This window comes from Carettochelys insculpta, chromosome 18 (genome assembly GCF_033958435.1).
Source record: "Carettochelys insculpta isolate YL-2023 chromosome 18, ASM3395843v1, whole genome shotgun sequence".
NCBI lineage: Eukaryota > Metazoa > Chordata > Testudines > Carettochelyidae > Carettochelys > Carettochelys insculpta.
The window spans coordinates 1,462,685-1,479,826 of NC_134154.1; the positions used below are offsets into that span (position 1 = coordinate 1,462,685).

General features: G+C 56.7%; 1 protein-coding gene across 2 annotated transcripts; it reads left to right on the forward strand.

Annotated features, from left to right (window-relative positions):
• Nucleotides 1–537: 537 nt before the first annotated feature.
• NIPSNAP1 (nipsnap homolog 1) lies at nt 538–14,418 on the forward strand. 2 transcript variants are annotated; one of them, XM_075013220.1, is made up of 11 exons: nt 566–640; nt 1,721–1,859; nt 2,576–2,703; nt 3,552–3,597; nt 4,465–4,559; nt 5,652–5,722; nt 5,999–6,139; nt 8,214–8,245; nt 9,599–9,693; nt 11,516–11,599; nt 12,015–14,418. In XM_075013220.1, the coding sequence occupies exons 2-11, from the start codon at nt 1,843–1,845 to the stop codon at nt 12,077–12,079; spliced, it is 774 nt and encodes a 257-aa protein (XP_074869321.1). In that variant the 5' UTR covers nt 566–640; nt 1,721–1,842; the 3' UTR covers nt 12,080–14,418. The 2 variants fall into 2 exon arrangements, with proteins under 2 accessions (XP_074869320.1, XP_074869321.1); XM_075013219.1 differs by lacking the exon at nt 1,721–1,859 and having other exon boundaries at nt 538–640.
• Nucleotides 14,419–17,142: the final 2,724 nt, after the last annotated feature.

The window sequence follows — 17,142 nt, forward strand, 5'->3', positions numbered from 1 at the left end:
CGGCCTGTCTCACAGTCACGTGCCTTGCGGGGCTCGAAGTACTGAGGTTTTACCGAGATTGGAAAACTGGCTCCTCTTGCTCGTTTGGTTGCCAGGCCCTGTCCTGGGGAGCACAGGAGGGATGAGGGCCCCTTCCCTCCCGACAGGGGAGGCTGGTTTGGTGGCACGTTGCTGCTGGATATCCACAGAGACATGGACTGAACCAACCGACTTTCCAGCCAGGCCCGTGTGCTCAGAGAGGGAAACTGGGGCACGGAGCAGCCAGCGGCGCGTCCGGAGCTGCCCCCGGGGCCCTGCGACGGACCGGGGCCTCGGCGTGTTGGCCGCCCTGCGGGCTGGCTTTGCTCGCCCGAGTGCCTGTGCTGCCCCCGGGGCTCCGACCCGCCGGGCTCCGGCCGCACACGTGCGGGCTCCGCAGAGGGAGCTGGCGGCGGTGCGGGCTCAGGCCCCCACCCGCAGGGCAGAGGAGCCCCGCAGCTTCCCCGAGCGCCGCCCCAGCGCCCGCCCCACGCGTCTCCCGCGGGCCCCGCCCCGCGCCGCGGCTCAGCCTCCGCAGCGCGAAGATGGCGACGCGGGCGTGCGGGGCTCCGGCGCTGCGGCGGCTGCTGCGGGAGCCCGGCCAGGCACTGAGCGGAGCACGGTGAGCCCCGGCCCCCCCCCACTGTCCATCCCCATTGCCCCGCATCTCCAGTGTCCGCCCCGGCGTCCTGCACCCCCAGTGCCCCCCCCGTGCCTGCCCCCCACTGTGTCCGTCCCCAGTGACCCTTTACCTCGATTGTCCTAACTCCTGTGCCCTAATGCGCCTGGTGCCCCTGTCTTCCAGGGCTCTGCCCCCAACGTGTCCATCCCCCATTGTCTCAGCCCCGTCCCCCAAACATGTCAGTCCTCCATGGCCACAACCCCCCTGCCCCGGGGCCCCCATATCCCCATTGCTTCAGCCCCTGTCCCCCAACATGTCTATCCCCAGGGCCCCGTTAGCTCAGTCCTCTGTCCCCTGTGTGGCCATTCCTCGTGGCCCTGTGTCCCCACTAACCTGGGGCTCCGCCCCAATATGTCCATCCTCTGTGTCCTTGTACTCCCTTTAGCTCTGGCCCTTGCCATCCAACCTGTGTGTCCCGATAATGTTTGGCCCCCGTTCCCCAGTGTGTCTGTCTTCTGCATCCCTGCCTCTCGTACCGCCATTGTCTCTGGCGCCTGTCCGCCCCGTCCCCCCCTCCATTACCTCTTGTAAGGGCCTCTCTATACGTGGGGCACCATGCCCTCCCCAACATTCACCCACCCCTGCCAGCTCTTTATCACCTCTCCCCACCCCCCTGTGTCATCTTGTCCCTCCCCAGCCCCTCCTACCCTGGAGCTCTGTGCCCCAGGGTGCAGCCCCTCCATCACTGTGACCTTGGCTCCTGGCTGGGCAGTGGCTTGCGAGCCTTATCCTCTGGCTCGTGGAGGCACTTTAGTACCTGAGTTGGCAAAATCCCACCCTGGGGAAGCTGTTGGCCTGGCTGGTGCAGGACAGGCCCAGGCTCTGACTGAGCTCGGCATGCTCACAAAACCACCAGTAGCTGGGTGTGTCACATCAGCCCTCTGCCCCAGGCACGGAGTATTTGGAGGAAGTGGGAATCCCTTTCTGTGACTTTCAGACCATTGAGACAAGCAGGCGAGAGGGAGGCAGCCCTAGCAGCTGACTTGCAAATTGTGGGACTCGTTTACCCTTAAACCAAAGGACCTGATTGTGCCCACCACGACATTGAGAGTAATGGCGCTGAAATCAAAGGAGTAAGAGGAGACAGGCCTGCAGCCCCCAAACCTTTGGAGACAATCTGCCGCCTAACCTGGGCGTAACAGATGGCCCTGCCCAGCCAGTAAGAGTTCAGACCTCTTTGTAGCAATGATGTGGCAAGGGGCATGTGGGCAGCTTCCCACTCTGGGCTTGCTCTGGGGGCTCTGGATAACTAGGCTAAGGGGTGGAAGGATGGGGGAAGGGGCCCAGAGCCCCAGCGTGGGTTGGAAATGTTCAGGCAGCATCTGGCTGGTTTGTTCAAAGCCGGGAGGGAGAAGGGTTGTTTGTCTTCCTCTGGGTTGTTAATGCCTTACTAGCAGTTGTAGCATTGGGCCAAAGGTCTTGCCAGGCACAAACTGGATGTTGCAGCTGCTGAGTTCCACGGGAGGGCCAGAGGGGTAAAGGGGATCTGTATCTGCCTTGGTACACAGGCCACTGCTCCTCTGCCTGTAACATATGTAAGCAGTGCTTCTGCTGGAGAGCCTGGCAAACATCATCTGCAGGGCCTCTGGTGCCAGACCCCAGAAAGGGGCCAGAGCAGCCAAGCTCTGCTACTGCTTTGCCTTCTCCTTGGCTGGGACGCTTTGCACCCCACACCCCTCCAGCAAGGCCCTGCATCGCAGTGTCGCCTGAATGTGCTCAGGCTCCGGTGCTGCATAACCCAGCCTGGCTCAGTGGGGCGGAGACTCCCATTTGTGACTGTCAGAGGAGGGACCTCGGCACTGCAGCCTGTGGGTGCCAGAGAGAGAGGGTCTGCCTGCAGCCCCGGGTATTGACTCCTTCCGGCGCCTCCCCCAGGTCGTACTCCAAGGAGCATGAGGGCAGCTGGTTCCGGTCGCTCTTTGTCCACAAAGTGGATCCCCGGAAGGATGCTCATTCCACGCTCTTGTCGAAGAAAGAAACCAGCAACCTGTACAAGATCCAGTGTGAGCTGCCCCGCCCCCGCTCGTGTGTCCCTTCCCAGGCTGGCCCCAGGCAGGGGGGTTGGTCAGTGTCCAGAGGTAGCTGCCAGGCTCCTTTCTGCTGGGGGGGGGGTGCTCTGGAGCCCCCCACCCCCAGGCCAAATCCTGCCAGAGGTGTGCCTCCATCCCCCTCCTCCCCTCTCCCCCCATGGCAGGAGGGGCAGCCCAGTGGTGAGCTGCTGCAGAGCAGGGTGCCAGGCAGATGTTTGCTTTGTGTGTGTTTAGAGCTGGCCCCATGCAGGTGATGTTACTGGGGCATGGAGGGCTTGTCTGCCTGGTGATCTGGGCCAAGGGGGGAGGAGTATCTGACTGGCCAGTCACCCAGCCGGCCAGCAAGGAGTCTGCCGGGAGGTTAGGAAACCTCCGGGATCTGCCACGGGGTGTGTGCACACGGGGCTCATCCCACTGCCCTACACACCCCTGCTGTGGGGCCAGCCTGTCTCTCCCCATGTCTTAGCCCTGCCCTGCAGCCCCCCTGCTGGCCACTCCTGGTGGTCTTGAAGTGAGATTGCCAGTCCTGCTAGTTCTTGGTCTCCAGTGCCCACCCCTGCTGTGCGTTAGACCCAGGGCTGAGCAGCACACTGGGGGGTTACGAGAAGGCAGGGTTTCTGCTGGACTGTGCTACCTGGGGAGATGCTGCGCTGGCCATTTCTCACCAGCTCCCAGCTGCATGGGGGCCAGGCACCTGCATATCACTTTCCCCTGCCCGGGAAGATGGCTGTCTGCTCCCAGCTGTGCCCTTGTGTGCCTGAGGGCTCGGGGCTGATTTTGGCGCCACTGATGTGACTTTTCTGCCTGTTTCCCTGCTGCAGTTCACAATGTGAAGCCTGAATGCCTGGACGCTTACAACAGCCTGACGTGAGTGCCTCCCCACCCTCCTGCCGTGCAACAGGTCCCAGTCAGGTTGACTGATGGAGCTGTTCCTTGTATGGGTCCCTGGATAAGGAGGAGAAGTGCCTTGTGGGTGAGGCACAGGACTCAGGGCCAGGACTCCTGGGTTCTTTGTGACCTTCAGCAAGTCGCTTCCCCTCTTGTGCCTCAGTTTCCCTCTCTGTACAGTGGGGGGGTCTCACTCCTGTGTGTTTCCAAAGGGCTCTGAGACCCTCAGCAGGCCGAGGTGAGGCCCCAGCTCTGTTTTCTTCTGCAGTTCCATGTTCCTTCCCCAGTCCCTGCTCTACCTGCTGTCTCCTCTTTCCTCCCTCCCCAGCTTCACAGACCCTGATTTGCCCAGAGACTGGGAATGGCCGATGGGGAGGCACTGCTGGATCCCCTGCTCTGTTCACTCCCTCGGGGCACCACACTGGCCACAGTTGGCAAACAGATGAAGCGAGTTGGACCTTTGGTCTGACCCAGTGTGGCCTCCAGTTCACACTCGTCATTCCCTGCTGAACTGGGGGAGTTGGGGGGCGACAGGGACACACCCCTTACCTCATAAGGGGGAGGAATGTTTGGTCATGGCCAGAGAGAGCCCTGTGTGCTCTCACACTGACCCCCGGCCTCAGCATGTACTGAAGTCTCTGCTGGGGAGGGGCAGCTGGGACCGCCCCCATTAGCTGGAGGGGTGAGAAGCGATACCGGCCCCTCCCCTGGCCAGCCTCCTGTCTCTGCCTCTTGCTCTCTGTTGCCCAGCCCCATAGCCTGGGCAGCAGGAGGACAGGTTTAAATGCAGCTCTTCTGAAGGCAGTCAGCAGACCTTCCCCTCTGACCCTTCTGCTTTCTCTGCAGGGAGGAGGTGCTGCCCAAGCTGCACTTTGACGCCGATTACCCTTGTGATCTGGTTGGAAACTGGAACACCTGGTATGGAGAGCAGGACCAGGCAGGTGAGCTGGCGGCCACTGAGCCGGGCTGGTGGGCCTTGCATGGCCCTTGCTGCCCCAGAGTGCAGCTGGACAGGTGGCAGGGGAGGTGTTCCCTGCCTTAGCCAGGGCTGGGCACGTTGCCTTGGGGTGTGGCAGGGAGACCTGAATTGCTCCTGACCCAGGGCTGGCCTCAGCTACACAGCCTGGAGCAGTGTGGCTGTGGCTCTCCTGCCCTCTGAGGGAGACAGGCAGCAATGCCAGGGAGAGGGGGGTTCACATTAAACCACTCAGGTGAAACAGCTGGGAGGTGGGTATAACACAGGAGTTAGCAAACCCCACTCGGGTTCTAGACGCTAATCTCTGCGCACCATGTGGACTTGATCTTCCTGAAACTGGGGTGTGCGGGGGGCTCGTCAGCATGTTGCCTGGAGCCACATGTGTTACAGGAAATGCAAACAGCTCTGGCACTACACCCTCTTGTTGCAGACCTGTTCTGCACAGCTCTCCCCACGCACTTCAGTCCTGACCGGTGTACCGCTCCCTGCTGGTCCAGTCTCAGTTCTCTTCCCACCTCCTCACGCCCCCGCTCTTCTACAGTCAGGCTGTGTCTTGAGCAGACACTGTCAGTCTTGGGGGGGAGCGGGGGGCGGTTCTGATGCAGGGAAACAGCTGGCTCTGTCACTGGGGACCGGAACCTGGGTCTCTAGCTGTGAAGAAGCAGCAGCCAACCCAGTCCCTGCTCTTCCCAGTCCCATTAGCCCTTCTTGTGCTGAGGGATGATGGCTTTGTTGCTTCTGATTCCATACGTGCTAAGTCCTACCGAACAGCCCCCGGGCCTGTGTCGGGCAGCAAATCAACGGTGGGCCAGAGGGTAAACTGGCAGTGAAGGTCAGGGCGGCAGCGCGGAGGCCTAGCTGTGGGTCACAGTGTGCACATCCTGACTTCCTCAGCCCTGTTACGCAGGCTGAGCGTGGCTGGGCCAGCGGCTGGAGTTTGCAGAGCAGATAGGATTGGCCCTGGAGCCGGAGGCAGCTTGGGTGGAGTGCCCAGTTCCCTGTACAGTCGCTGGGCACTCACAAGGACTCCCAGCCAGGTCTTCCTCTCTCGTTGCAGTGCACCTTTGGCGGTTCTCTGGCGGGTACCCAGCCCTCATGGATTGTATGAACAAACTGAAACAGAACAAGGTACCACGCTGCTCACCACAACTCCTGCTGACCGTAATCTGCCTCCCCTCTGCCCTGCAACCCCCATGGCGCTGCAGATACACCAAGCTCCTGCCCTGGGGCTGCCAGCTGGGGAAATGCACCGTGCCACTTCTCCAGCTGGCAGCCCTCCCTCTGCAGGTGCTCCAGGCAGTGAACCTTCCCACGCTTGGCGCAGTAAATCCAAGACTTGCACGTTGGAACGCTGCTGCGCTGTCCCTGGTGGCAGCAGCTTCCCTCAGCTTTGCTCTCTTGCAGGAGTACCTGGCGTTCCGCATGGAGAGGAGTAAAATGCTGCTGTCCCGTAGGAACCAGTTACTCCTGGAATTCAGTTTCTGGAATGAGCCTTTGCCCCGGGCTGGGCCCAACATCTACGAGCTGAGAACATACAAGCTAAAGGTGAATCGCTCCTTCCTGAGTCCTGTGGGGGAGCAGTGGCCAGGGCTGCTTGGGGCTGCTAACCCTGCAGCTGGGCTAAGCACAGTGGAGCAATGAAGCAGCACAGCCTTTAGACCTGGACACTGGCAGATACCCATCCCGCGCTTGGAGCAGGCCTTGTTACCTGGGGTTATCTGAACCCAGAATTCCTGGCAGTCCGAGGAACTAAATGAGTGGGGGACACAGCTCCTCCATCTAATAACGATCGAGCACTTTCTCGCTCCCTGCTGGGCTTTTTCATCTCCTGCTCGATCAAGTTTCATCCTCCCCCCTGCCATGTGCCACAGCAGTAGTATAGAGCAGTGGTTTTCAACCCGTGTGCCCTGACATTTTGCCAGTTTCTCCTGGCTGTGGCTCTTCGTAGAGCTGGAGTGGGCAGGGAAGTTGACGACCTCATGCTAGGTGGGGCTCATGCAGTAAGGCTTCCTGACTCCCAGCTGGTGCAGGATGCATCAGGTTCCCTGCGCTGGCTCTTTGTGGAGCCACTGTGAGGGGGAATGCCGACCTTGCGGGGCCAGTTCGTGCCAGGCGGTAGCTGAAATGTCGCTTCCTGGTCCGAAAAAGCTGGCGGGGAGCCCGTGTCCTCTCCCTGCTGTGGTGAGGAGGAGGGAGGGTGGGAGCCTGTTGCAGCTGGGACATGGTTTCAAGGCCACGTCCCGGCTCCAGTGGGCCGGCGGGGAGGGGAGCTGCTTTCAGCGGTTAGTCGGTTACTCACTGTCCCTAGCAGGGCACTGAGCAGATTTTGAAAATGTGTCCATGCTCGCTGTCTGACAGGGTACCTGGGGGGATTGTTGAAACATTAATGCATTTGATCCTGGTTTAGCCTGTTGTCTGCACGACCTCTCTAGTAAGACTGTAACCGTAGTCAGTGTAAGTAAATGGAAGAAAACTGGGGATAACTTCCTGGTGCAAGTGCTGAAGGAACCAACCAGGGGCCATGTGCAGTTTGACCTGCTGCTCACAAACAGGGAAGAAACAATAGGAGAAATAGAAGTGGGTGGAAACCTGGGCTGCAGTGATCATGAGATGGTAGATTTCAGGCTTCTGACAAAAGGAAAAAAGGTGAGCAGTAAAATACAGACCCTTGATTTCAGAAGAGCAGACTTCAACTCCCTGAGAAAACTGATGGACAGGACCCCCGGGAAGCTCATATGAAGGGGAAAGGAGTTCAGGAGAACTGGCAGTATTTTAAAGAGGTCTTATTGAAGGCACAGGAACAAACCATCCAGATGCGTAGTAAGAAAAGCAAATAACGGTAGGCAACCAGCTTGGCTTACAAGGGAAACCCTTGGCGAGCTTAAACTAGAAAAGGATGCGTATAAGAAGTGAAAACTTGGACAGATGACTAGGGAGGAGTATAAATACATGGCTGGAGAACGCCTGGAGGTAATCAGGAAAGGGAAAGTACAGTTGGAACTGTGGCTGTCAAGGAATGTGAAGGGCAACAAGAAGGGTTTCTACAGGCATGTTAACAAAAAGAGGGTTAGCAGGGAGAGTGTAGGGCCGTTACTGGATGAGGGAGGCAACCTGGCGGCAGATGATGTGGGAAAGGCTGAAGTACTCAATGCTTTTTTTTGCCTAAGTCTTCAAGGACAAAGTCAGTTCCCAGACTACTGCACTAGGCGATGCAGTATGGGAAGTGAGTGGGCAGCCCTTAGTGGAGAAGGAACAGGTTAAGAGCTATTCAGAAAAGCTAGACACACACAAATCCCTGGGTCCGGATTTAATTCATCTAAGGGTATTGAGGGAATTGGCAGATGTCATTTCAGAGCCTTTACCTATTATGAAATTTGTGGGCTGTGTTTGCACCCTTCACCATCCCGCATATTGGCCTGCTGTGCCTGCCGTGTTGGGATAGTGAGCACCTCTGTTCGTACAACTAGTCAGTCGTGCCCTCCTGTACCGGATCAGTGAGGGTGTGGGAATCCTCTCTGACCCAGGTGCACAAGCAGAGCCAGAGAATGTTCTTGATCCCCACCTTCCAGAGGCTAAATGCAGCTGTGACTTAGTTGTAATTCCTTCTCTTTGTTTCCAGCCAGGGACCATGATTGAGTGGGGGAATAACTGGTAAGCACCGATTCTTCAAGCCTCTGTGCATCCCTGACTAGTAAGCAGCTGCAGATGTTATCCCGGTGCTATGCAAAGTGGGGACAAACCCCAGACCTGCGGGGATCTCTCTGTGGCTGCACAAAGACCCAGAAGTTATCTGGGGAGAGAGGTACATGGCAAGGTGGCAAAAATTGCCGATGATAAAAACCTACCCAGGATAGTTAAGTCCCAGGCAAACTGCCGAGAGTTACAAAACTGGGTGACTGGACAAAATGGCATATGAAATTCAATGTTGATAAAGTTATGTACATTGGCAAACAGAATCCCAGTTATACGTATAAAATGAAGGGGATTAAGTTAGCTGCTGTGACTCGAGAGAGATTTTGGCATCATTGTGGGTCGTTCTCTGAAAACATGCACTCTGCAGCAGCAAGCAGAGAAGTGAACAGACTGTTGGGAATTAAGAGGCAAGTGTTAGCTAACATGACAGCAAATATCATATTGTCTTTGTATAAACCCATGGTACGCCCACATCTTGAATAGTGCGTGCAGGTCCGGCCACCCCATCTTAAAAAAGGTACATTGGAATTGGAAAAGGTCTAAAAAAGAGCAGCAGCAGCTATGAGGGGTTTGAAACAGGTGCTGTAGGAGGAGAGATTAGTAAGACTGGGACTGTTCAGCTTGGAAGAGAGAAGACTAAAGGAGGATGTGACAGGGTCTGTAAAGGTTTGACTGTTGTGCAGAAAGTAAATAAGGAAGTGTTATTGACTCCTCTTGGTACAAGAATTGGGGTCACCAAATGAAAGTAATGGGCAGCAGGTTTAAATCAAAGGAAAGGAAGCTCAGCCTGGGAGCTCCTTACCAGAGCAGGCTGTGAAGGCCAAGACTATAACAGGGTTCAGAAAAGAACTAGATACATGCATGGAGGAGAGATCCACTGGTGGCTCTTGGCTGGGATACACAGTGGTGGTGTCTCTGGCCTGGCTGGCAGGAGCTGGGAATGAGTAATGGGAAGGATCACTTGACAATGCTGGTCAGGGAGCTGCGGCAGGCCAGGGGCTGGCCTTGCAGGGCAGGGCATTAACCTCCCCTGGTCCGGCAAAATCCCTCATTCAGGATTGCTGAGACCCCACGAGCTGCTTGTTTGATCCTTTCTGCTGACCCTGGTGGTGTGCACGTGACCACTCCTTGTGGCAGGTGGGCGGTGATGGGTAGGTTTTGGCTGGCCAGTAGCCTGAAGTCATTAACGAGTTTTCATAGCCCGAGGTTGGAAAATTAGGATTGTATAGAAACTTCAGAATGCCTTTGGTGATGCCGGTTGTGTCCCAGAGCAATGCCGCCTGATCGCGTCTCTCCTCCTTTGACTGCCAGGGCTCGGGCTATTAAATACCGTCAGGAAAACCAGGAAGCTGTGGGCGGGTTCTTCTCCCAGATTGGAGAGCTCTACGTGGTGCATCACCTCTGGGGTAGGTGGCTTTCTTCTTCCTGAACTTCGGCTGGTGGGTCACTCTGCTCTGCCAGCACAGCAACACAAGGGGCACGTTCCAGGATACCAAACTCCTGCGTGCTGTCTTGCCTCTTAATCAGCTCAGACCCAGGCTGTCCCATAGGAGGGGACACCTAGTGTGAACGCTGGCCCTACATTTCTTCCCTCCGCTCCTGCTCTATCCCACTCCTAACATGCCCCCGTCCCTTTTACCCCGAGGCCTCTGTCTTTACCCTCTGGGCTGCTGTTAGCGGCTGGGCCTGACTGTAGGGCTGAAAGCATTGCGAGGTGGCTTCTTATCACCGAGTGCCCTTTAGAGCAGCTCCTGTCCCATCAGTTGCATTTTGTCTCCTGGATTGTGCATGGTGGTGAGAGACAGGCCGAGAGCAGGATTTTATTTCAGGGAGGGGCTCAAGGTGTCAAAATTCGGGTTTGTTCCAGTTCAGAACAACACCCCACCCTCCTTTCTAAATGCTCATAGGCTATTGTTGTAGCACATAGGCACACTAGTGATGCAGCAGGTAACCATTATGCCAGGCACTGTACAAGCACAGAACGAAACCACACATTTCCCCACAATCGAATTCCTGTTCTCCACCTCTACTGGTAGCCCCAGTGCTCGGACACTCCACAGGGTGGGCCGATGGGCGCCAGGGGCCTGACAGCCTGGCCGGCGCAGGCACCTGAGGTCTGAACTCTCTGGTATGTCTGCACTGCACTTAACCCCCCAAGGGCTGAGTTGCATCAGACAAAAAGTGCCATGTGGACTTTCAGGCTTGGACTGGAGCCCAGGCTCTGAGATCCTCACTCAGATGTCAACTCAGACCTGAATGTCCACACTGCAGTGTTACAGCCCCGTAGCCTGAATCAGCTGACACAGGCCATCCGGGGGTGCTTAAACTGCAGCATATCTCTGGGCTCCTATAAATCTATCAAGCTGAGAGCAAAGCAGACAGATTTCCAGTGGCAGGCGAAGTACCACAGCTTCAGGCTGGTTTTTCATGCTGGTTTCTGGTGGACTTCCAGCCAAATCAACGCAGTCCACAAAATGTGTCCAAATTCTCAGGAAAAAAAATTTCATACAAAATTTTCCTACTAGATCTAGTTACCCCTGCTGCTTGGCAACCACAGCCTAATTGGTTTTTAAATAGGAACAGTGTACATTTCCTTTGTGTCTGTCATCTGAAAGGATCCCTATGTGTTTTGCAAACTCCTCCCTAATGGAGTGCCAGCAAAATGTGGCAGAACATGGTGGCTGTTTAACAATGCTCAGCTCTCCTTGGTACCTCCCATATGACAAGAAGGGAGAATGACTCTGTGTCTGGTTGAAAGTGCAGGGAGCAAAGTGGTGGTACTTGCACTAAAACCAGAAAGACACAGGGGAGAACCAACCCTCAGCTTCTGCGAAAAGCAATCTACGGAGATGGCCATGAACCGCCTCTGAGCAGCCTCCAAGTGTCTGGCCAGCTCTGCCACAGCTGCACCCTTCTCCAATGGCAGATCACCTGTGTTCCGTCAGTTTGGTGGGTCTCAGCCCACTTTGAAGTGGACCTCTGCCCTTGTCACAAAACCCACTGCTAACTCTAGCACCTGGGTATGATGGAATTGCTCCCACAGAGCAAACCTGCCATTGCATTCTTGTACACAACCCTCACATCAAAGACCATCCTCACAGCCCCACCCCACCCCCAGTATTAAAGTGCGCCAAGAGAGGGTAGGCTGTGTCCACCAAGCCGTGCTCCCTTTAGCCTGGATTTCTTGCTGATGCCCCCACCTCTCCACCTGGCGTTTTCTTCTTTCAGCCTACAAGGACTTGCATTCCCGAGAGGAAACAAGGAATTCGGCCTGGAGGAAGCGCGGCTGGGATGAGAACGTGTACTATACAGGTGAATGCTTCTCTGGAGCTGCCGAGCTGGGGCTTGCGTAGTTCTGAGCCTTAATCTGAGGCCAGTTGCCAGCTGTGGTCAGGAAGAAAAGCCTCCTTCGGTGTAGTATTGCCCAGTGAGGATTTTACACTGGCCTGTGAAACGGTGTTGGCTGCTCACAGGCAGAAGGAGGAGATTAGCTTCTCTGTCGCCAGCACTCTACCCGTACTGCCACAGTGCTGCTTCCTGGGAGAGGCTGGAGCCAGCATGAGTGAGAACTCCCCTGTAATCCGTGCACTGCCCCGCTCCTGGCAATGCCTCCTGCTGGCAGACGCCAGTAGCTCTGAGTGCCTGGGGAGCTGAGGCAAGGGCGGAGCTCCCACCCTCCTCTGCCCAGCACTCCCGCACAGTGACGTTTGTTCCTTTGGATTTGCAGTCCCCCTGGTTCGGAACATGGAGTCGCGGATCATGATCCCCCTGAAGATCTCCCCACTCCAGTGATCCTGCCAGCGCCAGGGTTGGTGAACAGACAGGAGCGAGACTGGTCTCTCCCTCCCTCCCTCTCTCCCTCTCCCTCAGTTCAAGACCATGCTCAGGCCAGGCGCTGCCCATGCCAGACTGCTCAGCAATGTTGAGACCCTGGAGGGATTTGACTGAAGAAGGCTGAGCCAGCCCAGGCAGCTGCACGTGCTTTCCTGTCCCTGGGTCCCCAGCTCTGTGTGAATGGGCCATGGATAAAGAACTCCCCTTGGCCCTACTGCTGTTGGGGGGAGGCTGCTGGGGCTGACAGACAAGACCAGGGAACGCTGCACAGCTGATCCGAGCCCCTGTGCTGAGCACAGAACAGAGCAGGCTGGGTCAGTGCTCGCTGCTCCTTGGGGTGAAGGCAATGTCCAGGCAACTGAAGGGTTAAGCCCCCCTCCCCTGCAAGCCGTTGCTCCCACCACGGGCAGAGGGGCTGCAAGGGCCACAGGGAGGGACCTTCATCATGCCTGGCCGTGTCAGTTCCTGTAACGGTCAGCCCAAGGCTAGCTCAGTGCGCGAGAGAGCTGCTCACGCGCCGGACCCCTGCCAGGTTGGCATTCCAGTCCCTGGCTCGGGTAGCCTCTTCCCAACAAGTCTCGGTGCTCCCCGTACCCTGGGAACAGGAAGTCCTCCTGCCAGGCCACACGTCTGCTGGGTCATGTCCAGCAGTGAATGTGAGCCAGAGTGCCCCAGTGTGGGCAGAGACTGAGCACCTGGGGATGTGCACTCCAGTGTGGGCAGAAACTTGTGGCCTGGGGCGGGGGTGCATGTTTGCCCCACTGTGGGCAGAGACCGGCTGGGGGTGTGTCCCCCAGTGTGGGCGGAGACCAGCTGGGGGTGTGTGTCCCCAGTGTGGGTGGAGACCAGCTGGGGGTGTGTCTCCCCAGTGTGGGCGGAGACTGGGGGGGGTGTCCCCAGTGTGGGCGGAGACCAGCTGGGGGTGTGTGTCCCCAGTGTGGGTGGAGACTGGGGGGGGCGGGTGCGCCCTAGTGTGGGTGGAGACTGCGGGGGGCGGGTGCGCCCTAGTGTGGACAGAGACTGGCTGGCTGGGGTTGCGGCTCCAGAGGCTGCTGGTATAGTGACAAAAACTGGCTCACAAATGACAGGCAGCCCTGGGGCACCTTAAAGACTAACAAATGTATTAGGTCATGATAGGAAGTACCTGTAAGAAATTTATTGTTCGCCCCTGGCCAGGGCCCCTCTTTTCAGGGAGCAGAGTGGAGGCCAAGGACTTCTGTGCAGCTGCTGCTGGCCTGACGTACAGTGCTGGGTGCTGGGGAGGTCGGAGAGGCAGGGTGCTGTGTCTTGGTGGCTCTGGAGAGCATGCAGCCCCACAAGGGGTTGAGGCCTTGGGACAGAAGCCGAGTCCTTCCCCTTCCATTATCCCAGGGAGCAATTGCAGCTTAGCTAACCCTAGAAACCGCCTCCCAGAACCGCGCGGGCTCTGCTGGTGTGAAAAGTACAAGCTGGGCTGCATCAGCAGATCTGCATAGTGTCTGCTCTGGCCCAAATGCCACCTGCCGTTCTCCAGCAGCGGTAGCTGTGTAGCCAGGGCTTCCACTGCCCTGTGCTCTAGTGCCAATCGGATCCGAGACTAACAGCCATCGGACCGGCCTGTGCTATGCCTCTACCGTGGGTGTGAATAGAGGGTCTCTGTCCTGCACCTGCCTAGCCTGAAGGAGCAGACATGAAATGAGCTGCCAGTTCTAATCGCCTTTCTTCTACTTTAAGGCTCAGCCTTGCAATCCAATCTGTGCACCAGTGCAGAAGGCCCTGGATGGCAGTGGCCTGACTGCTAAACACATCCTGATTGGAGGTTTGTGCCCATAGGGTTTGGCAAGGAACCATGTCTCTCTTGAAGACTTAGTTTCTTCCTTGTGTGGGCAGTCCTCTGTCATAGTGGCATTTATGCCTGTCCCCAGCATGGAGAGGGGGGAGAGAGGATCGCCTGAAGGAGTCAGAGGTGGTGGTTCTTCTACGCAGGCCTTGCTGATGGAGGTCAATTACTCTTGTGTGTTATTTTTCTTAATTCTGACTAATGGCCAGGTGACAAAGCCCAGAAGACCTGTTCTGTGTGAGAAGCATGTTTTTCCAGGGAGCTCATGTGTGTTTAATTGCAAATGTAACTAAACATTTCAGCTGCCAGCTTTGCGCGCGTTCATTGTGGGGTACAGCGCAGCCTGCTGTCGAGTGTGATCCTCAAGCAGACGCCTGTTCTGCCTTGCTCTATGGGCACGGTCCATGAAGCAGGCTGGAAGGTCCAAACTTGGCTCCTCTGCGGGGCTTGGTGATTTGTCAGTAAAGCTATAAGCTCTTTTCGGACTTTTCTTCCTGGACTTGTCTGTTCCTGGGCTTCCTCTCTTGGGATGGCCCATCCCACATCTTTTGTCCCCAGAGAACCACTCCTGCCTCTCTCATGTCCACCTGCCTAGGAGAGTCAACAGCAACCACTTAATAAGCTTTTCTCTGCAGAATGAGCCCCTGCTGGCTTGTTCACGGTACAGGCTACCCCAAAGTGCTCTCAGCTGGACCATGTGAAAGAGGAAGCCATATCCCGTGTCTATTGCAGGCAGCACTGTTGGATAACCTACAGCTTACAGACATGATGCCATTGAAACAAAGGGTTGAGAGGCACAAGAGAGAGATCGGTGAACTGGAGAGGGCAGTATGATAGAGGGGAGGTGTTCTTAGATGGCAGAAGCTGGGGGTGGGGGATTGTACCCACAGTGCTGAGGGTAGAGAAGACAAGATAGAAAAGTACCGGGTATCCCCATCCCCATAAGATGGTTTGTGCTGATGACATCTGGGGCTGAGCTGAGGATGGTACTGTACATAGAGGAAAATATCCCAGCAAAGCTCTGCTTTGGAGTTATGTTCTCATGGGCTGAGATTCAATCAGCCTCTTTATGGGAGTCTGGGGAGGAATCCATCTGGGCTCAGAGGCAGAGCTGTGTGCGCGGTGTTATGACATGTCAGATCAGTGATCACGTGGGGAGTGGCCATCTGCAGATCCCACACGTTTTATGTTCTCTCTGCAACTCTCCTCTTCATCCAAGGCTGTCACCAAGACTTACCAATGCGATGACCAAAGCTGCAGTTGTAGGGACCTGTTATCCCCATTTTAGTGAGGGGGAAACTGAGGCACAGATGGGGAAATGTGCAGTAGTGTCAAGAAGAGAGGCCAGGTCACGTGGTTTGTTGTCTTGTGCATTAGCCACGTGACTGGCCGCCTGCCCTGGTCATTGTTCCCCTCCATGACCAACCTGATGCCCCATTTGTCTTGTCCATCCTGTTCTGGGAGGGGCCCTCTTTACAAGGCAAAACCAGCGAGGGGTCCTGTGGCACCTCATAGACTAACATCCCTCTTTGCCCACGAAAGCTTATGCTCATACATGTGTTAGTCTCTGAGGTGCTCCAGGACCCCTTGTTGCTTTTGCAGATCCAGACTAACACGGCTGCAGCTCTGATACTTTACAAGGCAGTAGCCACAAGCCAGGATTAGTGTTGTAAAGCAGGCATGATGGCAGCACACTTTTGCTGTGGCCATGGGACCCTGGTTATAGCCCAGCTTGGCACTGTCAGAACGAGCGGTGTTAGAACTGCCTGGGAACCCTGTGAGGAGGTTCCCCTGGTGCTGGCAGGAGCATAGGGGCCACCTCTGCCTGCTGGGGAGGAGAAGGTGGTTATTGCGGCCCTACACTAACCCAGAGGGTTTCAGCCCATGGCTGCGTGTAGCTCAGTCAGCAGCGGCTGCCCAGCTGTGTGCTAAAAACTTTTTCCAAATTTACCACTGCTGGGTGGCATAGGGCAGGGCTGGCTGCAGACGCAACCCGTGTGGGGATTCAGGGGTGGAGGGAGCACCACCCATGTGCCCTGCCCTACCCCTTCCCACCCCTTCTCCATCCATGCCCCACCCCTTTCCAGCCCAGGCTCCTCCTATGCTCCGCTGCTGCCAGTGAGCACAGGGCAGTCCCCCAGCTCCCCCCGGCGTGGCACATCCTGAGAGTAGCGTGAGCTAGGAAGCTCGCACTGCTGGGGCTCTACGGGGAAGGACGGCACTGGCTGAAATTCATCGAAAGCAGCATAGCACTGATGGTGAGTGTGGGGAGGAACAATCCTGAGGGATACATGTGGCCCCCTCTGCACCCCAACACAATGCCTATGTTGGGGTGAGGGAGGCCAGAGCACTCCTGCTAGCAAAGGGACGGTGAGTGCCCCGGGGCTGGGGGGACCACTGGGCAGCAAAGGAACAGGGAAAGAGTTAGCTGTTCTCTGGGCTGTGGTGGTCACGTCCATTCCAATCAGGTGCAGGTGTGTGGTGCACCTGAGCATCAGAGCAGCTCCCCCGAGGGTCAGCTGTGGAGCTCCCTAAAGTGGTGCTGCTATGGCTGCCTTGATATTACCACTGCAGCCGGATCCATCCCTTGGGTCCTTCTTGCTGGCTACACCAACAGGGAGAAGTGGGTGGGTTTTGGAATGGACGTGAACCCATCTGGAAGAGCAGCAATTTAGGAGCGAACAAGTAACCACCTTTCCTCCTTCAACTGCCTGCTACCATTGCTGCCAGTCAGGTGAGTCCCAAGCAGCTACACCCTGGCGGTGGGGTTGGAGTTGGGAATCACAAACTCACAGTGGTCAGATCAGAGGCCACCTAGCTGGAAATCCCATGTGGGAGAACCAGAGAGACCCTGGTGCAAGGCCACATGCCCGGTGAGACCCTGCTGCAAAGAGCCGCAGGAAGAGGAAATGGACAAAATTTCATGGTGCACTTGAGCAGTTCTCAAGGCACATCAGAACACAGGGTTGAAAACCATTGTGCTGAAGGCTGCTAAGGGACTGGAGGAGGCTTCCTGAAGGCAAGGAGAGAGAAGCTGTCCTGAGGCCACCACGGATGGTGAGAAAGATGTGGTGGAGGGGTCAGGGCAGCAGTGGCATATAAAGGAAGCCTTCATTGTGCCACTCTTGGGGGCTCCACAGCTGTCCCTGGCAGGAACACTAGGGGAAAACTTCGACACTCATGCACACAATGATTGGCACGG